Here is a 22,183-nt window from a genome sequence, read left to right as displayed (position 1 = left end):
ACAGCTGGTAAGATTTAGACTGGGTCTTATGACTTTGGAGTATTCACACTTTCTCATACACCATCTTATTGTCTCGCTATAAATTGCATTTCTTCAAAATGATGTTGGTTTAAAGAAAGCCATCCACAGTTCCCGTTTACCTTTTAAAACTTCAGTTTGAAATTCTTTTAAATTGTTTTTGGGCCACAGCCGTCAGTATTTAGTGAGAAGTATGTCTACAATGTCCTACCCTAGATAAGTGCTTGTACCTTTAGGTACCTGAGGTCAGATCCTAAAGCCTTTTCTTTATGCAGTTTGGGACAAGTGCTTCTACTAGGCCCCATTTGGCAAGAAAATATCATTAATGTAGGGGTAGGGATTTTAACTTAAACATTTTTTTTGTTCAAATGGCTAGAACACATTAATTTGGAAAGTGGGTGGGATGCAACTGGCAGTATTCAGTGCTTATTTATGGCTCTGTGCTCGATAGTCATTCCTGTTCATACTTGGAAAACATATATGGTGCTGGGAATAAAATCAGCTGCATGTAAGTAAAGTGCCTTATCCCCTGTACTGTTTCAGGGCAGTAGCATTCTTGCATGTGGAGTCCTGGACTCATTAAACCTTCAACTACTGACCCAGAAGTAACTTCAGAGCACAGTTGGGTATGGCAAGATAAATAAGGTGAAAGGAAAACCCACTTTCCCATGTGGAGGAAAATAATGAAAGTGAATACAACTTGAGGCATTAAAGAGTATAAATGCATATGGCAAAAAGAAATGGGCTAAAACTAAAGACTCACAGATCACAGATCATCCTGTTATTTGTCAATTGCCTCGAGCAGGCCCCAGTAAAGTCTCCTTCATCCTAGCCCTGAGATTATATTCAAGGCTCTTTAGGAGAATGAGACCCATCATTGTTACTGGTATTTGGCATATTGGGTATGACACAGGGAGTTTGCCAGACTCTGCCGTGTGGGCAGGTTACATTCGGTAGCCTGCCAGTTTGTCAAAGTAGGAATGAGATGTCATAAGAAGATGTTGCGCAGCCGCGAATGCGGCCGTGCGGTTCCGGGAGCTGGTTTTTATAGTCTCTGAGTCTTGGCCGCTGATGGGATTACACGGCACCAGGGGGCCAGTTGGTGGGTGTGACCTCCGTCTACTGGAATTTGGAGGATCTGGGTGGAGGATGCTCGACTCCAATCCGAGTAGGCTTGGAGATCTCGGCCCCGGAACCCACGTGGCTTTGTCCCTCTGCCGGTACCTTCAGGTGTGCGGAGAGTGGTTTCAGCATGGTGGTGTCTGGTCCTGGAGGTCTTCTGCTGCCGGAGCCCTGGTCGGGGCGGGGAGGAAAGCTCAACCCGCTCCCTCCAAGGGGCCCCTGCAAGGAATAGCCAGGCGCGGGGGCAGGAGACTGCACTGTTCTCCCTCCGGGAGCTGGTTTTTATAGTCTCTGAGTCTTGGCCGTCTAAAAACTGAACGGGAAAAAATACCTGCATTTAAAACATCGAATAAAGGGTTGATAATCAGGATATATAAAGTACTCACAAAGACCAACAACAACACAACAACAAAAAATATCCAAAATCCTCATCAAAAACTGGGAGAGAAAATAGAAACTTCTAGGAGAAAGACAAAATGATGGCCAGTAGGCAGATGAAGAAACACTCATCATTCTTTATCAATAAGGAAATCCAAATTAAGGTGATGAGGTATTATCTCACACGAGTGAGAACGAGTCATAAATAAAATAGTGGGTATAATACGTGTTGCTGGGGACATGGAGAAAAAGGAACTCTCATCCATTGTTTTTGGGAATATTCTCTGATACAACTTCTGTGGAAAACAGTATGGAGATTTCTCAGTAAATTTAGAATTGAGCTTCCATACGGTCTAGCAATTCCACTTTGGGGTATTAATTCCCAAAAGGGAACACAAAAACATTCATTCAAAAAGACACATGTACACCGTTATTCATTTAAGCCCTTAGTACAATAAAATATGGAATCAACTTAGGTGTTCAGTGACAGATAAATGGATTATAAAGATGTGGCATATTCACAAAATACTATGCAGCTGTGAGGAATGATTTGCTGCAACCCGGATGGAACTGGAAGATAGCATATTAAATGAAGTAAACCAAAAGAAGGACAAGCATTAGATGATCTTGCTTATCTTGCTATAATAATAACTGGACAAGGAAGAGAATGCAATGGAGTAAAGGAGGATGCCTAGACCATCCTTGAGCCCAGAGTATAGGGAGGAGAAGGTCAGAGAGTAAAGAAATTGATGAGGGAAAGAGGGTGAGAAAGGAAAATAATGGGAGAGCAGGGTTCAGGGATCTTGGATACATTGGTAGTGTGGGGGAATGGTACAGTTTAGATCCAAACAAGATTCAATAACAATGAAAACATGAGATTCAAACTAAACCACCAAACTAAAATATGCCTGTCAAAGTGGCAGGCTAGTGGGAAAGGAGGGAACTTGGGAACACTGGTGGAGGAAAGTTGACACTGTGGGATTGAACATTGTATGTCTAGAATGCAACTATCATTTTTTAAAATTATGGTTAAATAAAAATATCTGCAACAACAAGTTACTGGGCCCGTTCGAGCAAATCGATGAACAATGGGAGGACAGTGCCACAGTGCCACAGTATAAATATCTAAATAGTATATACATACATAGACATAGGACTGGAGTGATAGCACAGCAGATAGGGCATTTGTCTTGCACGCAGACGACCCGGGTTCAATTCCTCTGTCCCTCTCAGAGAGCCTGGCAAGCTACTGAGAGTGTCCCACTTGCACGGCAGAGCCTGACAAGCTCCCCGTGGCGTATTCAATATGCCAAAAACAGTGACAGCAAGTCTCACAATAGAACGTTACTGGTACCTGCTAGAGCAAATGGATGGACAATGGGAGGACAGTGCTACAGTGCCACATACACATATACACACAAGGCAAGTAATGAGCTTAGTGATATAGCACATGCTTCATATGAAGTCCTGAACTTGATCCTGGCACGTATATAAATAAGTGAAAAAGGGCCTGAGAGATAGGACAGTGGGTAGAGTATTTTTCTTGTACAGGTTGGCCTTCATTCAATTTCCATCAGCACATATAGTTCCCTATGTGTCAGGAGTGTTCCCTGAGCACAAAACCAGGAGTGATCCCTGGGCGTTGCTGGATGTGATCCAGACCTGTGCCTCCACCAAAAGGAAAAATCAAACAAAAAGTACCCCAAAATGACAAATCTAGAGTTCTAAAGAAAAACAGTATTAAATGCAATTGTTATGACCCCCCCAAAAAAAGGAGAAGCAACATGAAAAATATCATGTAAGAAAAAGTTTTAATCAGATAAAAAGAGTGGAGAACTTTATAGAATTATGGGTGATGGAACTAGAATAGCATAAAGGCTTAGAGCACCTGGTTTACAAGTCTATGGTCACAAGTTAAAATCCCTGGTGACCCACATGTGAGAACCAGGATGCTGGCAACTCTGATATGGTTGCTAGCACTGCAAGTATTTTTTACCATGTCATTGTCAGGTATGCGTAATCACCACAAAAAGGGGTGTGACATCGGGTGAGTAGCACATCTAAAAAGATGTATGAGCATCACAGCCAGGAAGTATCCTCCCTGGCAAACACACGTGAGTGCTATCGTGACTGCTGGCAAACATTACCAGTGCTTAAGAACCTCCCCATCCCTGCAACCCATCACCAGCAAGCACAATAAAGAATTTCAAACCTTGGCAGCACTACAACTGAGTGTGCAAGTGCCAAAACTTGATGTGCAACCCCCAACAAGCACTACAGCAACAACAACAACAACAACAAAATTGTGCATACAAAGAACCACAGTCAGGCATGTGTACAAACCAGCATCAATGCTATAATATTACTCAACAAATATAAGGAGATAGGAGGAAGGAAAAAAACCTAGCTGCATTAATTCAGGGAAAAAATGATCTCCAGATACATAATAGCAAAGTTTTCAAAAGTAGAAAGCCTGAGTGCAACCACCGTAGAAATGAAAATGTTGGTAAAGGAACATACACTACAATTCACACCTTCCCCCAAAATACCAAGCCCACTTGCTTTTAGCCTTTCAAGAATAATTCCCACAGTATGAAAACTTTCAGAGAAAGAAAACATCCTAAATGTATTTTTGCAAAGACAGCAAAACTTTAGAAATTTCATTTTTGTGTCACACTTAACAAAAATGAGCACAAGCAAGTGGATTTTATTCAGTTCAAGCTCAAATAACTTCAATCACTTGAAAAATTGTCAATAAAATAAATTACAAATAAAACATTTCACCCAGAAAGTCACACCAATATATTTTTCTTAAAAAGATACCTAATAAAAACTCTAGGTATAATAATAATTGCTATGGTGTGTTACACTTCTTAACTAATTTTATTCTCATAAGTCCCAAAAGGTAGTTCCTCTACATAGACAGAAAAACACAGATACAAGGAAACTGAGTAACTAGCTCAGATTCACACAATGAAGATAATTCTGGTATAAAACTTAAAGCACCTAAAGGGGAAAGCACAAAAATCTATGCTCTTAACCACTTGTAGCACTGTAGCACTGTCCTCCTGTAGTTCATCGATTTGCTAGAGCGGGCATCAGTAACGTCTCCATTGTAAGACTTGTTACTGTTTTTGGCATATCAAATGCATCACGGTTAGCTTGCCAGGCTTTGCCGTGCAGGCAAGATACTCTCGGTAGCTTGCCGGGCTCTCCGAGAGGGGTGGAGGAATCAAACCCAGGTCGTCCCAGTCAGCCGCATGTAAGGCAAAAGCCTCACCTGCTGTGCTATAAATCCAGCCCAACCACTTGTAATAATATTAATTTTACCCTTGTGAAAAATAGAAAACGGTCTAAATACACGATCAGAAACCAATGATGAGACTCACAGAAATACATGTAAAAGTTATCAATGAGATCTTTGTGAAATCCTATGATAGGATGCTACTTTCATAAACTTCTAATCTGGAGGTTGTTGGGCATTGGCAAGGATTATGTCCAATTTAACAATGGCTCATTTAAATTATTTTTGAAACATTCAAAAATAAGAATAGGGGCTGGAGCGATAGCACAGTGGGTAGGGCATTTGCCTTGCATGCGGGCCGACCCAGGTTTGAATCCCAGCATCCCATATGGTCCCCTGAGTACCGCCAGGAGTAATTCCTGAGTGCAGAGCCAGGAGTAACTCCTGAGCATCGCCAGGTGTGACTCAAAAAGCAATAAATAAATAAATGAATAAAAATTTAAAAATAAAAATAAGAATATAAAAATTTACAATATCTAGGTAAAAATAAATACATACCATACTCCAATAAGCTTACGTCTTGGTATGAAAGTATACACATAAAGATTAAAAAGTTCCACAACACTGAAACTAAAAACATCTTTAAGGATGAAACAGCACTGACCATGCAAGTGGAAGCAAACACAAACAAATGGGACTACATCAAACTAAGAAGCTTCTGCATTTAAAAAGAAACAGTGACAAAAATACAGAAAGAGCCTACAGAAAGGGAAAGAATATTTACCCAATACCCATCTGATAAGGGATTAATATCCAGGATATACAAGACACCAGTAGAATTGCACAAGAAAAAAACTCCAACCCCATCAAAAATGGGGAGAAGAAATGAACAGGAGTTTCCTCAAAAAAGAAATACAAATGGCCAAAAGGCACTTGAAAAAATGCTCCACATCGCTAGTCATCAGGGAGATGCAAATCAAAACAACAATGAGATATCATTTCACACGACAGAGACTGGCACACATTCAGAAGAACAAAAGCAACCAGTGCTGGCATGGATGGGGGAAAAGGGACACTCAGCTGTTGGTGGGGATGCCCACTAGTTCAGCCTTTCTGGAAAACAAAATGGACAGTCCTTCAAAAACTAGAAATTGAGCTTCCATATGACCCCGCAATACAACTTCTGGGAATATATCCCAAGGATGCAAAAAAGACAAATGTAATGCCTGTAAACAAATAAATTGTTAAATAACCCATGGAGTATCATCCATATCATGGAATACTGTCCATCAATAAAAATAAACGAATTTTTAAAAAGATTTAAAAAGTATACATGTAAAGATTAAACTGAGAATGTTACAAGGAAATTTAACGACAGCTTTATATTGCAGCACCAGCTGTCTCAAAGCACCATGGGTCAACTGACTAGAAGCTAAAGAATGAAGAAGTTTAAGAGAGAACATTTACTTCTTTCAGAGATTATATTTCTGGAAGTTTCTGAAGGAAAAAGATCAGTATATAGGGAAAGAAGAAAAGGTCTTGTTACTCATTATACAAGTCCTGGGGTCTATGTCAGGGGTAAAGGTAAAGGCCCTCCCATTGTTCATCGATTTGCTCGAGCGGGCCCAGTAATGTCTCCATTGGAGATTTTGTTGTTACTGTGTTTGGCATAAATCGAATACATCACAGGGAGCTTGCCAGGCTCTGCCGTGTGGACGAGATACTCTCGGTAGCTTGCTGGGCTCTCCGAGAGGGGTGGAGGAATCGAACTTGGGTCGGCCATATTGGCTGCGTGCAAGGCAAACGCCCTACCGCTGTGCTATCGCTCCAGCCCTATATCAGGGGAAGTGATTTAAAAAGCAGATAAGGAGAGTAATATCCAAGAAAAAAGCATAATTAGTCTTAGAAGGTGAAACGTAGAAGGTGAAATGGAGATTGAACATATTAAAAAAAGATCATATCACTCTTTGAGAAGCACCCAATCTGATTATGGACAAATAAATATGAGAGTTTGGCAGCAAAAATAAAAGGGGAGAAATAGTACAGCGGGTATGGTATTTGCTTAGCACTAGTCCACCAGGATTTGATCCCTGGCACCAATTTTGGTCCCCTCAGTACCAACATTAGTAAGTCCTGAGTACAGAGCCAGGAGTAACCCCTGGTCATTGATGGGTGTGCTCCACCCCCAAAGGGGGAAGATGGAAACTTAATAGTAAATATAATACTAAATTCTTACTTTCACAAAACTGGGATGGAATATTACTCCTATTCTCCCACTTTCTGACTTAGCAAAGAGCATTCAGATAACAATTCACTTCTTAGTGGTCCCAAGAGACCAGGAAGAGCATACTTTCTACAAAAGAAATTAATTCAAATTTACTTTCTCTCATTGGTACAGAAAACCGCACTTTAAGAGGCCCATTGAGATAGCCCTGGCTGCTTCTCTCCTGTGTGAGTTTGCTGGTGGTGATTGAAAGTGGAATGCTGGCTGAAGGCTTTCCCACACTTCGTGCATTCATAAGATTTCTTTCCAGTGTGCACTCTCTGGTGCACAATGAGTTGTGAGCTGTCACTAAAGGCTTTCCCACAATCCTTGCATTTATAAGGTCTCTCTCCAGTATGGGTTCTCAGATGGACCATAAGACTGGAGCTATAACTGAAAACCTTCCCACACTATTACACTCATAAGGTTTCTCATCAGTGTGAATTCTCTGGTGTATAATGAGGTGTGAATTTTGATTGAAGGATTTCGCACACTCATTGCATTGATAGGGTTTTTCACCAGTGTGAAGTCTTTGCTCAAGTGGGCATTGTAAGACTTGTTACTATTTTTGGCATATCAAATACATCACAGTGAGCTTGCCAGGCTTTGCTGTGATGGCAGAATACTCTCAGAAGCTTGCCGGGCTCTCCGAGAAGGGCGGAGGAATCAAACCCAGATCGGCTGCGTGCAAGGCAAACACCCTACCTGGAGCGATAGCACAGTGGGTAGGGCATTTGCCTTGCATGCGGCCAACCTGGCCGACCGGAGTTCGATTCCTCCACTCCTATTGGAAACCCTGGCAAGCTACCAAGAGTATCTTGCCCTCACGGCAAAGCCTGTGATATATTCGTTATGCCAAACACAGTAACAAGTCTCACAATGCAGACGTTACTGGGCCTGCTCAAGTAAATCGATGAACAATGGGAGGACAGTGCTACAGTGAAGTCTCTGATGACGAATAAGACATTTACTTAGACTGAATGTCTTACCACACTCATTACATTCAAAAGGCTTTTCTTCAGTATGAATTTGCTCATAGTTCAGCTAGTTGAGAATTATGGTGGAAGGCTTTCCCACACTTGCTACATCTGTATGGTTTTCCCCCAGAGTGGAGGATCTGATGTTGAGTAAGACACTTACTCTGACTGAAGGTCCTGCCACATTCTTGGCACTCATAAGGTTTCTCTCCAATGTGGATTCTCTGGTGGTCAACTAGATTTCTCTTGGAACAGAAAGCTTTGTCACAATCAGCACATTTGTCGGACGTCCTACCAGTGAGAAGGATTTGGTGTCGGACAGACTTTTACTCCGAATGAAGGTCTCCTAACACTCATTGCATTCATAGGATTTCTTCCCTGTATGGGTTCTTTGGTGGTCTGTGAGTGGGGAACTCTGAGTAAAGGGCTTTCCACATTCATTACATTTATATGATTTCTCCCCATTATGGAGTCTCTGGTGTTGAATGAGATGGGAGCTGTGCCAGTACATCTTCCCACACGCTCTGAATTCATAGGGCTTTTCCCCTGTGTGAGGTCTGAGTTGAACTATGAGCTGAGAGGTCTGCCAGAAGGTCTTACCACATTCAGTGCATTCATAATACTTCTCTCCAGTGTGAATTCTTCGATAGCAAATGAGGTCTAAAATCCTATTGGAAGTTTTGCCACATTCATCACACCTATAGAATTTCTGTCCCTTTAGAACCCCCGATGCTGTGTGGTACTGAAGGAATGACGAGGATGCTCAAGATGTTTATATTCATTACTTCTGTGTTCTGTGAATTCTTTTTTATCTTCATTTGTTACATCTGAGAAATCATGCTTCAGTGTGTTCTCTTCCTCACCTGAGGATTTGTCTGTTAGTTTCTCAAGAGTATCCTCACAGGAATTCACTCGGGATGCAAGATGTGTGCTGAAAGTAGACTATAGACCGAACACAATGGCCACTCAATACCTCTATTGCAAACCACAACACCCTAAAGGAAAGAGAAAGCAAAAGGGAATGCCCTGCCACAAAGGCAGGGGGGGGGGCGGGGGGGGGCTTGTGGGCTACTGGGATCGTTGGTGGTGGAGAATAGGCACTTGTGGAGGGATGGGTACTCGATCATTGTATAACTGAAACCCAAGCATGAAAGTTTGTAAGTCTACAACTGTACCTCATGGTGTTTCACTAAAAAAAAAAGAGTATCCTCACAGGCACCTCTGAACTCTGACCCACCAGGAACTATGACATAGAGTTTTTCTGGTGTTGTACGTGGTAACACCAAACCCTGCTTGCAGGGATACTCAGGATTAACCCTCCTATTCTCACTTGCAGCTGTTGAAAAAACTTAAACAGTAAGAATGCTACTTTATTTAAAATGCTACCATGAGGTTTTCCCCCATCATCATGCTGTATGGTTCCATGGTCTCACAAAAGCTGAGAAAGCAGAGGAGAGATTAAAAAAAAACTCAATTATCAGGAATGGTGTAAATATACCACCAGAATTTGAAAGCTCCTATCCAGATTCCACTGCTCGGTTAACCTTCATCCAGAAATGTATCTGTTGAAATACTCAGGTATGCGGGTTTTGTGACTTAAATCTCCAGATTTTAACAGAGTTGGGAATGTGCTGCCTCCCTCATCTCCCTGTACTTTCTGAAGCCCCAGAAGTCATGCACATGCCCCACCCAGTTAAAAATTTAACTCCAGATCAAAATTTTTGGATTCCCTGGAGCATGTGGCCCCAAATCTCAAACTCTACAACACTGATAAACAAGGAGTAGCACACCATATTGATTGGGAAGTAATGAATAAGGCAACCAATCTTGATTAACAAAATATAAACTTATAATAACAGCTTAGTAATCTCTTATATAAGGGCTTAATGGCTCCACAATGAGATACAACTATCTTTACTAACTTTTTTAAAGGAAACATTTTTGATCATCCTTTTAGCAAATTATTTATAATAAGCAATATAAAATAAATTATTGAGGGTCTGCTGTAGGGGTGGTTGGGAAAATTGGAAATAATGGTGGTGGGAAGGTGCAATGGTGGTGAGATTGATGTTGGAATATTTAATGTCTGAAACAAATCATCATGAGCAAATTTGTAAACCACAGTGTTTATATAAAGGATAAGAGGGAAATAAAGTACTGGAGTGATAGCACAGCGGGTAGGGCGTTGCACATGGCTGACCCAGGTTTGATTCCCAGCATCCCTTATGGTCCCCTGGGCACCACCAGGAGTAATTCATGAGTGCAAATATAGGAGTAACCCCTGTGCATCGCTGGGTATGACCCAAAAAGAAAAAAAGAGGAAAATAAAATTCAAAATTAAAAACAAAGAATTTAAAAGATGAGCTGGAGACATAGTACAGTAGATGGGTGCCTGCCTTGCATGCAGGCAAAACAAAACAATTTAAAAGATATAATATGAAGGTATTATTAGGAAACTTCTTTTCTTTTCTTTTTTTAAATGGTTTTTGGGCCACACTTGATGGTTCATTTCTGGCAGGCTCAGGGGACCATATGGAATGCTAGTAATCACACCTGGGTTGGCTATGTTCAAAGCACTAACCACCATTTAAAAGATGAGCTGGAGACATAGACATATTACTCTGGCTCCAAGTACTAGGAAAAATTTTAAGAAAAAGAAGGGATTCTGATATGACATAACAGTAACAAGACTTAGAGAGGTGGTGGATTAAGAAAAACTCTGGAAGGACTAAAGAAAGAGTATAGGAAGGAAGGAAGGAGGTTGCTTGCCTTACAGTCAGGAAACCTGGTTCTGCCCCTGGCACTGCATACTGGTCCCCTCAATACTGCAGAGTGTAAACTCCCAACACTAGGGAAAAGCATTTAATTAGAGAGCAGAGTTACCCAACTCCACTATCAAAATCATGTTCAAAGAGAGCACTTAAAGGCTGAGTTCCCCTTGAATTCTCTTTAATTCTCAACTTGAAGAAAAAGTATGGAGGAAGTTACAAATAGAAACTTATGATGAAATGATAAAAATAAAAGAGCTGAGTCATGAAATATTACAATAATAGGTAGTGGGAGGAAATAGATAGTCTAGAAAAAATGAGGTTTGCTTCTTTTTAAGCCAGTGTTCTCTTTTTTTTTCTTTTTGGGCCACTCCCAGCGATGCTCAGGGGTTACTTCTGGCTCTGCACTCAGAAATTACTCCTGGCGGTGCTGGGGGAACCATATGGAATGCCAGGGATCGAACCCGGGTTTGCCATGTGCAAGGCAAATGCCCTACCTGCTGTACTATCGTTCCTGCCCCAAGCCAGTGTTCTTTAGATCATCTCTTTCTCTTTTTCTCTCACTCCTCCCCCCCAAATCTCTCTAAAATTTTTTCAGTTAAAAACATTTTGCTTAAAAAGAACAGAGGCCAGAAGACTCAGAATGAATAGAGTAGGAGGCATGTGAAGAGAAGCAGAGAAAGACTAGACAGCGGCTCTTTAAGTTGACATATTTGCTTTTGTTGCCAAGACTTCTGAGCTTCCTTGAATCTAGGCTTAGTTTCCACTGGGCCCTCTTTCTTGAAGTCTGTCTGGAAAGTTCTGGGTTTCCATTCCTATAGTCTCATTATAGAAAAAATTTAAAATAACAGAATGGCCCTACTTCTTTGAACTACAAATTCTAGGCAAACCATTCTAGGTCAGTCAAAGAAGAAGGAAGAATACTGTTGTCAAAGATGGGTGAGGGGTGTTTATTATCTTATTCCCTATTTTGTCAATACTGATGATCTTTCAGAGTGTAACATTTGAAAAGAATACAACATAGAGTACTAGGGATGTGGTTTGAGTGGTAGAGGAGATGTTTTAGGTGTGTGAGGCCTTGGGTTTGAGCCCCAGCACTGCATGGTCCCCAGCACTGCTGGGTGCAGCCCCCACAATTAAAATTAAATTAAAAAATACAGTGAAGAAATGTGAAGTATGCAGATTCCGTATCAGCGAGAAACAGGGTTATTACCCAGTGTGGCCATGCCTGGGTCACTTCCTGGCAGGCTGCTCCCGTGCAGGGCTTTCTGACAGCATGCCGGACCCTTCCACTTCTGAGGAGAATCTGAAGACAGGAGTGTGCATGCAGCAGACTCCTGCAATGAAAAGCTTCCACTGTTCAGGGACATTCCTGGCTGAAGTCCAGAGTCCTCAGGGGTACCCAGGAAAGGGTTACAGATGGAGGGGGTAAGGGCAGAGGCTGGGCTGAGAGATCTAGAAGAAAAAAGGCAGGGCAGAAGAGAGTCCGTGACCTAGAGCCAGGGCATGCGATTAGGCAGGAAAACCATAGAGGTTTCCCCATGGCACAGGCGGGACCTGGGCCAGTCCTCCGCACTCAGGAGACACAGAGAGAACCACACTCACCTGAGGCCTGACTGTCGGAAGCACAGTGGCTGCTGCTTGGTTTCCTAAGTCTTCTGGGGACACACCTTGCAGGAGGAAGACAGGCAGTGAGTGCGGCAAGCCCTGTCCCGGTGTGTCTCGCCCATGTCTGGACATGGGAAAACCCAGACAGCTCCATATGGACTCTCACTCCTATTCACACAGGCAATAAGTGTTCTGTGACCTTCTCCTGAGAGAAATTTGAAGCTGAAATGGAGTGAATGCTCCTCCTCCTAGCCTGCAGCCCTATAATCTCTTTCCAGAAAACCACACTTGGGATGACATGTCTTCACCCCTGGCATTCCTAGAACCGCCCGTATTTTCTTTTTTCTTTTTTTGGCGGGGGGGAGTTCGGGAGGACCCCTCACTGGGAAATGCTCAAGGATTATTTTGGCAATGGGCTCAGGAATTATCTCCAGCAGCACTCTGGTGACCATATGGGATTCTGGGAATTGAACCCGGGTTGGCCACGTGCAAGGCAAATAACCAACACGCTGTGCTATCTCTCTACCCCTCCATAACATTTTCAGTTTAAAAAGTCATATCCTTACCATTCTCTTTTCTGATTTTCCTGGATCTGCCCATGATTCCAAACACTATTACCCTCAACTTCTCCTTCGTTCTAGTTTCATGGATTTCTCTTTCACAATATGTCACGTCTAATACTTTCCACTTCACTCAAACCTGTTCAGGCAATTAGCACCTCTTGTCTATTCTTTGACACTAGTCTCCTACCAAGCTTCAGCCTGACAGTATCTGCATTCAGTTCACAGTGCTCACATGTGTCACATTAATTCCTTGAAATTTCTAACAAATCAGCTGTTACCTGCTTCCCTCTCCAATCTTCCCAATCTTGTTCAATGGTAAGACCCTGTATAAGCAGACTCTAGAGCACCCCAAAACATTTTTCTAGTTTTCTTTGATTCTCCCTCACTGAGGTTCAAGAACTCCCATTTAGTTGATTTGTTTAAATCCTTTGCTACACTGCTTAGTACTGTAGCTTAGGCACTTTTTTTTTTTGCTTTTTTTGGGGGATCACAACCAGTGATGCTCAGGGGTTACTCCTGGCTCTGCACTCAGGAGTTACTCCTGGAGGTGCTTGGGGAACCATATGGGATGCTGGGACTTGAACCCTGGGTCGGCTGTGTGCAAGGCAAACGCCCTACCCACTGTACTATCACTCCAGTCTCTGCTTAGTACTTTTCTCTACCTTTAAACATTCCTCCTCATTTTTCATAGTCTAATCTTACTAGGCAGAGTCTCCTACCCTGTGCCTGACTATCCTCGCCAGGGCCCAACAGCTGAAGACCTCCAGGCCCCAGCCAAGGCCATACTGGGGCCACTCTCCACACACTTGGATAAGCCTCAGGCATAACAGAACTGGCAGAGGAACCCAGGTGTGTGGGACCCGGGGCTGAGATCTCCAAGCCTGCACGGTTTGGGACTGGACCTGTCAGTAGCTAGACAGTTACACCCTCCAACTGCCGTGTAACCCCAACAACCCCAGAGATTATCACAACAAGCTCCTGGGAGTTTTTATTTATTTACTTTTCTCTAAAGTTTTCAGGGTACCTTTAAATATCCCACCCACACGGCAGAGCCTGGCAAGCTATCCATGGTCTATGCCAAGTAGACCAAATTGATATGCCAAATCCAGTAATAAATGGATCTCATTCCCCTAACCCTGAATACGGCAGAGTCGAGAAGGATATGGAAGGAGAGGCTGATAAAATACCAAGGCAGAAATAGGCTGCCAAAACGAAGAAAAACAAAAATGATTGTCTGTACTTTAAATGCTTGTACACTGGCATCTGCTGCATCCATTGAAGACCTTATGGTACAAGCGCGAAAGATCAAGTACGACATCATTGGTCTGACCGAAACGAGAAGACATCAATCACATCATGCCGTTTTCGACACTGGAGAAGAACTGTTCCTTGGAACATGTGATAGAAGAGGCATCGGTGGTGTCGGTATCCTTGCCAACACAAACTTAGCCACGAGCATTGATTCATTCGAATGCCTAACAACCCGAATCGGACGATTACACTTGAATAGTTGTGGCTCACTACCGGCAGTTTCTATCTTTGTTGTCTATGCACCAACATCCAGTTATGGTGAAAGAGAAACTGAGAAGTTCTACATGGAGCTGGAGAAGTTCTTTAAAGAAGATCACACCTTCTACAAGATCATTGTCGGTGATTTTAATGCCAAGATAGGACCAAGAAGATCAGTCGATAAACTCCACATCAGGACCCATGGCCTAGAATGGAACAAACAGGGTGACAGACTGTCTGAGTTCATCATGTCAACCAAAACCTTCCATGGTAACTCACAGTTCCAAAAGGCTGAATCTAAACGTTGGACATGGGAGTCTCCCGATGGACGGTTCCACAATGAAATAGACCATGTCATATTCAATCGGCAGTTTTGCCTAACCGATGTTACTGTGTCCCAAAATTCCAAACGGGATCAGACCACCGTCTTCTTCATGCAAAATTCTACCACAGAACGAGGAGAAAAGAATGCAAGGTTTAAGAAGAGGACTCCCAGAACGACCACCAACTGGGAGCTCTTTGGCTCTGTTGCAGCAACATGGGAAGATGCCATCATTGACAACATTGATGAGGAATACGATCGAATGATTCAGCACCTCCATGATTGTGCGAGGAATGCCAAGAGAGAGATAACCACAAAAAAAAATGCCTTTCTTCGAACACTCTTGAACTTATTTGCCAACATGGCTTGGCACATGCCTCAGGCAACCACAAGCGAACATCCGAACTGGCAAAACAGTGCAGAGAAGCCATCAAGGATGACCTCAAAAACAGGAGAGCAGCAGTACTGGTAGATGCGTCAGAAGCTGGGAAAAGCATTCATAATGCCCGCCTGTCCTTCACCAACTACAAAACCAAGATGACTGCCCTCCGACATCATGATGGGTCTCTCACATCTTCCAGAAGGGCAATGGAGAAGATTATTCATGACTTCTACTCAGATCTCTTTAATAGCCATGTCCACTTGCCCACATACCACATACCACATGATGGATATGTCGTTCCCAATGTTCTCCCTTCCGAAATCCAACATGCCATCTCGTCGGTAAAGAAACAAAGAGCACCTGGCCCAGACAAGATCAGACCTGAACACCTGAAGAACTTACCATCAGTACTCATCAATACATTGGCTCGGCTCTTCACACGCTACCTGTCTGAATGCAAGGTTCCTTCCCAATGGAAAACCAGCAGGACTGTACTACTATACAAGAAGGGAGACATCTACGACATTGGCAACTATCGCCCAATCGGCCTATTGTCTGTCATCTACAAACTGTTCACTCAAGTCATCCTGAATAGGATTAGCAGAACACTAGATGAAGGACAACTATGTGAACAAGCCAGATTCCGAAAAGGATTCAGTACCATCGACCATATCCACATGATTACTAAGCTCATTGAGGTTTCTCGGGAGTTCAAGATGCTGCTCTGTCTAACATTCATTGATTTAAAGAAGGCCTTTGATTCTGTTGAGACAGAGCGGTCATGGAAGCCCTAGCCAATCAGGGCATACAAACTCAATACATCAGGATCCTTCGTGAGCTCTATTGCGGATTCACTACCAAGATCTCACCATCCTACAAAGAAGTAATCATCCATATCAAGAGAGGGGTTCGGCAGGGTGATACCATTTCACCAAAACTCTTCAGTGCCACCCTCGAGAACATCATGTGACGACTAGAATGGGAAAGCATGGGAGTGAAGATAGATGGTCGGCAACTACACCACCTCCGCTTTGCTGATGACATCGTTCTAATAACACCAAACATCAGCCAAGCGGCACAAATGCTGAACGACTTTGACCGTGAATGTGGAAAAGTCGGACTACAGCTGAATCTTACGAAGACAATGTTTATGAGAAACAGCCTTGTTCCTGACGCTCCATTCACTCTCAATGGAACCACCATCTCCAAATGCAACAGTTATATATACCTAGGTCGAGAAATCAACATGATGAATGACCTGGCACCTGAGTTGTGCAGGAGGAAGAGAGCGGCTTGGAATGCCTACAAGAGCGTTGAAGAAATAACTAAAAGGACAAATAACCTCCAGCTAAGAGTACATCTCTTTGATTCCACTATTCTTCCTGCATTAACATATGCCTCAGAGACCTGGACCCTACGAAAACAGGATGAGAATGCTATTCGGGTCTCTCAAAGAGGAATCGAAAGAGCTATGCTTGGAATATCATGATTCACTCAAATGAGAGATAGAATCCGGAGTTCTGATCTTCGTCAACGCTCAAGAATCAGGGACGCTGTCTCATTTGCCAAGACATCAAAAATCAGATGGGCTGGACACATAATGAGGTTTACAGACAACTGCTGGACTAGAGCCATTACTGATTGGATTCCACGGGACATCAAAAGATCACGTGGACGCCCACCTACAAGATGGTTAGACTTCTTCGTCAAGACCCTGAATGATCGGTTTGAGGCTCTGCATGTTCCTAGAACGAACAGATACCATTGGGCTACGCTAGCATGCAACCGGGATGAATGGAGATGTTACTGGCACCAGCTCGAGTAAATCGATGAATAACGGGGATTAAGTGATTAAGTGAAGTGATTAATCTCACTATCTCCACCAGGTAGCATTCTCCACCCACTCCCGAACATAAGACCTCTCTGTTTATATATTACATTACTAATTTGTGATAGCATCGAGTGCCTGAGCATGGGTATCATTCCAATGGATGCTATGAAGTTACCTTTCCTTACAATTATGACTGACTTCAAATATTAGAAAGCAAGCTTTTACAATGTAGTAGAGAATATTAGATCATTCACATTCAACAGTATCTTTCCCAGAAGATGGATTTGAGAAATACACTATTAGAGATAAAGCAAAAAGAGATAGACACTAGAGGGTAGATCAGTGAGGGATTCTAATACAGTGGGGATGGGAAGATGAGGAAACTCCAGGAAAGAGAAAGGAGGCATGACTTGAGGCCAGAACAGGAAATGTAAGTACCTGACTACCCATTGGGGAAGTGGTATGTTGCTGGGTCACACTGGGTTCCAGGGAATAAAGCCTAACTGAGGGGTGAACTAGGAGAAGACTCCTTAGTTGCACCCAGATCTTTCATCTCCTCTGAATGTATTTCTTGTTCCTGTGCTGGAGCTAAAACCTACAGTGAGGGAAATACAATTGGGTTCAAAAGAGCATCTATAAAGGTACAGAACCCAAGCCTGCAAAGAAATACCCCTTAGAAAGAAAGCAAAAGAAAAGAACAAAGTGTTCTTTTAGACCCACTAGTATTAGAGGAAGACTGTCAAAGCAGAATCTATAGCTTGGCAGATCATTCTGCATGTTTCCCAGACACAAATATTGAAGATCATCTAATAAAAAAAAGGATTCAGGAGACCAATTTAGTACACTTTCTACAAACTCAGCATATAGGAAACACCAATGAGAATATCAAGGAAACACAATAGACATAAATGTTTTAAAGACAATAACTTTATCTTGATCATTACAATGCACTAGAGCGAATATTTGGCCCAGTTTCAGTATTGTTAAATCAATACTTTTTAGGCACCTTTCTTTCAGTATTTCCTAAGAAATGTGGAGGGTTATCTGCTAACCTATTTTTCAATATATGTTATTCCTCCCTAATACTTTATATAAGGAACTCAAATACAATTAGATTACTGGTCTAGGGAGATAGTTCAAAGGGTTAAATGGAATGTTTTGCATGCTGGAGGCCTGGGTTCAACCCATGGCACTGCGTGGTTCCCTGAGAACTGCCAAGGACTTGAAGCACTGTGTCAGGAGTAGCATATTAGAAACTCTTGGATGTGGCCAAAACATATTAAAAAGTAAAAAGGATAGACTAGAGCATACCAATCTCTCTCTCCCTCTCTCTCTGTGTTTCTCTCTATATTCTGGTACTAGGAATTGAACTCAGTGTCTCATACATGCAAGTCATGTGCTGTCCCATAGAGCCATATCCCTGTTCTTGAAAATACTAATCTTTAGCAACCAAGAATATCTCTGAGTACAGACCTGATATTCCCAATCCTTGATGTTATCAAACCAGCTCCTAAAAATATCATGGTTACTAATTTTTAAAACAATATTTAGGGGAGAAAACACTGTCTAAAAATAACATTTATAAACTCACTCTGGCATGTCCATGCTACAACAGATGGCAAAATTAACTTCAACATGCTATGCTGGACTTGCACTATTGAGTTATGTCTGCCATGAGAGGTACTCCTTACTGTGTATCCCTCCTCTATGGTGGTAGAACCAAAAAACTCCCTACGGCTTTGATTTTCAGGCTCTCAATTCAATGGTTCTTTTTGGGGGGGGCGGGGTGGGAACATCCAGCTGGTACTCAGGCCTTATTCTTAGCTCTGCACTCAGGAATCACTCGAAGCAGGGTTCGTGGGATCATAGGGGATACCAGAAATCAAACTCAGGTCAGTTGTGTGCAAAGCAAGAGCCCTACCCACTATACTATTGCTCTGCTCCCTGAATTGGATGGTTCTTATAAATGGACCTGAAATACAGCAGGTGTGGAAACTAGCAGAAGACAGAACTTAACTGCATTATGACAGCACAAATTTCTCATTTATCAACTGTTAAACCCTGACACAGTTCTTGCTAGTTATTGGGGCTGCCTACTCACTTATTTTTCTTACAGACATGAAAATTCATTCTAATTTTGATTTTAGATGGAATGCCATAGCAAGACTCTAAAAGGAAAGTGCTGGCTTAGAATGCAGGGAGCTGGAAAATTTTACTCTACATTTAGTGGTAATCAGCAATAACTAGATATTCAATCAGTAGTTTTCACCTTTTTGCATCTGCAGAGTAGTGAAGACAGGACAAATATTTTGAGATTCATTATAGCAGAAATAAAAAACATTATAAGAACAGTTTGTTAGTTTCTAATCCACTGTATGATCCAGTCTTGCCATGAATCATAACTATCACTTTTTTCTGGGGCTTCATAGATAAAATACTGATTTTATTTATTTGTTAATTGTTTGGGGGCCACACCTGGTGGTGCTCAGGGGTTACTCCTGACTCTGCACTCAGGATTCACTCTGGTGGTACTAAGGGGACCATATGGGATGTCAGGGATCAAACCTGGGTTGGCCTAATGAAAGACAAGTGGCTTACCTGCTGTACCATCATTCTGGCCTCAAAATACTAAATTTTAATGGAGGATACATTCTCATGCTGAGGCAAAATATGTAGAAAAATGGAAAAATTCTCTCCCTTTCTCCTCACACAATAACATTCTAAACCTTTTTTCTGCTACTTATCCTTGTCCAGTTACTTCCCAAAATTGCTTCTGTGGGGTATATAATCATCTTTCTAAAAAAACATTGAAAAAAATGACATGCTGGGTACCGGTAAATTTTAGATTAATCACCTTTCAAAACAGTAAAAGTAGACTAGGACATGCTAAAATCCTGTTGTCTCAGTTACCAGAGAGACTTACCAGGAGAATCCATGGGATGGTCTTCTGATGTATCCATTTATCACTCATTTACATTATTTTGACAGTAGCATAGCGGTAGGGCGTTCGCCTTACAAGCGGCCAACATGGCCGACCCGAGTTCGATTCCTCTGCCCCTCTCAGAGAGCCCGGCAAGCTACCGAGAGTATTCGATACGCCAGACACAGTAACAACAAAGTCTCCAATGGAGACATTACTGGGCCCACTCGAGCAATTTGACGATCAACGGGAGGGCCTTTACCTTTACCTTTACCTTATTCTCTACATACAATTAAATCTATTATCAATTCACCTTAAATCATGGAGATTATGATAGATAATCTGAACTGGCCTGATTAAAACAGTTGTGAGATCTTAGTATCAGAGCTAAGACTTCCACCAAGAAGAAAATCTGCCTATAGACAACAGCTTCAGCTCATTCCTGAGTTCTAGCCTTCCCTTCCTGAGAGCCTGCCCTACAGATTTCAGACTTACAATCTAATATAAGCTACTTTCTGGCAACAATACAAATATGGATACAAAATGTATGCCTGTGTACATGAATGCGTGCACACTTGGACGGGTATATGTATGTGTATATGTACAGACATGCTATATGTATATGTATATATGTATATGTATATGTATATGTATATGTATATGTGTATGTATATGTCTGTAACCTTATACTTCTCTTGTCACTGAACTTGGTAGCAATGTGGTCTAAAAGTCAGATTCCCCACTGTATCATACTGCTGACTCTCTCAAACTTTTCTACAAATTCAACTTACTTTGGTTTTACATTCGAGAGAACCTCAGAAAAGATAAAATCAAAATTATAAGTTAAAGTGGCAAGAAGACTTGAGTTGAGTTTGTTAACCTAGAAAAGGACTAAGTGATTATGAAGCCAAGAATGTCACCTTTATTGGGAACCTCAAAGGCAGGAATGTCGGGAATGGACTCTGACCGCCTACAGATGTGAGTAATGAGGACTGTGCAAAGGTCTAGCCCTCCCCAGTGACTGCACCTCCATCCTATCCCAGGTACGCTCTACCTGCCAGGGTGGTTCTGAAAATCTTCAGGCTGAAATCAGGCATGTCACAGTCTTTCACAAAGTGGTTCACAGAGCTTCCTTGAGATTTACATTTCTTTTTATGTCCTGGAGCACAAAACTGTAGTCTATGCAGTACCGGTTCGGGGATCCCAAGGACCTACAACCCCAGAATCTCCTTTTAAGAAAGCTTCCACCCAGAGACTGGAGAAATAGTACAGCAGGTAAGGCACTTGCCTTGTCTTACATGCACCAACCAGGGTTCAATTCTGGGCATCCTACATGGTGCCTTGAACATTGCCAGGAGTAATTCCTGAGTGCAGAGCCAGGAGAAATCCCTTAGCATCACTAGGTGTGACCGAAAAAAAAAAAGAATGCTTTCACCCAGGGGCTGGAGAAATAGGGCATTTGCCTTCACACAGTTGATCCGAACTTGATCCCTGGCATCCCATATGGTACCCCAAGGACTGCAAGAAAGTTCTTATGTCTAGGATGATGTCTAGCTGCCATTCTGCCCTGCTCACCTCTTCTGATTCACTGAGGTGTCTCTGGAAATCCTCCACCACAACCATGTCTTCCTCGCCACTCTCGTGGTGATGCAGCTGCACCCAGGTACGCAGCTGCTCAGGCAGGATGCTCAGGAAATACTCCAGCACCAATAGCTCCAGGATCTGCTCCTTGGTGTGTACCTCAGGCATCAGTCACCAGCGGCAGAACTCCTAAAGCCAGCTCAGTGCCTCCCTCAGCCCGGACGTCTCATGGTAACACAACTGCCTGAAGTGCAGCCGGCAAATTCCATAGATGGGAGGGTGGTTCCTCTGGAGACTGCAGCTTTGCCCCCCACGTCTGGCTCCCTGGATTTTTCTGGATGGCCAGGCTTCCTTCCTGTTTCTGGAGAACAACCCTTCTGGGGACGAAGCCTGACATTTCCCTGCCTTGGGTGGCCATTGTGGGCCCAAAGAGAAGGCTATCCCAGTTGTAGTTTGACCTGTAATTTGTGTTTCAGGAGTTGTCTTGCAGAACTGGAGGTAAGAAGTAGGGGAGTGTCACCTATGAAAATTTTGAGAGAAAAATGACCGTCACTGAAAGTGTTCAACTCGATGTTGATGATAGGCCTTCAACAGATAAAGAGCAAAGTTCCAGGTAGGAGAATAACCAGGGCTGGAGCTATAGGTTCAATCCTTAGCACCACATATGGCCCCTGAGCCTGTCAAGAGTGATCCCTGA

The 22,183-nt window shown here is 42.6% G+C and overlaps 1 protein-coding gene across 1 annotated transcript; it reads right to left on the bottom strand.

The window, feature by feature from the left end:
* Positions 1 to 7,171: 7,171 nt before the first annotated feature.
* Positions 7,172 to 21,904, bottom strand: ZKSCAN7 (zinc finger with KRAB and SCAN domains 7). Its single transcript, XM_056129354.1, is given in 11 exon segments — positions 7,172 to 7,437; positions 7,440 to 7,560; positions 7,956 to 8,063; positions 8,065 to 8,321; positions 8,324 to 8,731; positions 8,734 to 8,933; positions 10,886 to 10,962; positions 12,376 to 12,440; positions 17,490 to 17,580; positions 21,481 to 21,795; positions 21,797 to 21,904. Coding segments are annotated over 11 exon segments (2,016 nt in total).
* Positions 21,905 to 22,183: the final 279 nt, after the last annotated feature.

Source organism: Sorex fumeus, unplaced genomic scaffold (genome assembly GCF_029834395.1).
Source record: "Sorex fumeus unplaced genomic scaffold, SorFum_2.1 ptg000072l, whole genome shotgun sequence".
Lineage (NCBI taxonomy): Eukaryota > Metazoa > Chordata > Mammalia > Eulipotyphla > Soricidae > Sorex > Sorex fumeus.
This window is presented reverse-complemented; position numbering and strand designations above follow the sequence as displayed.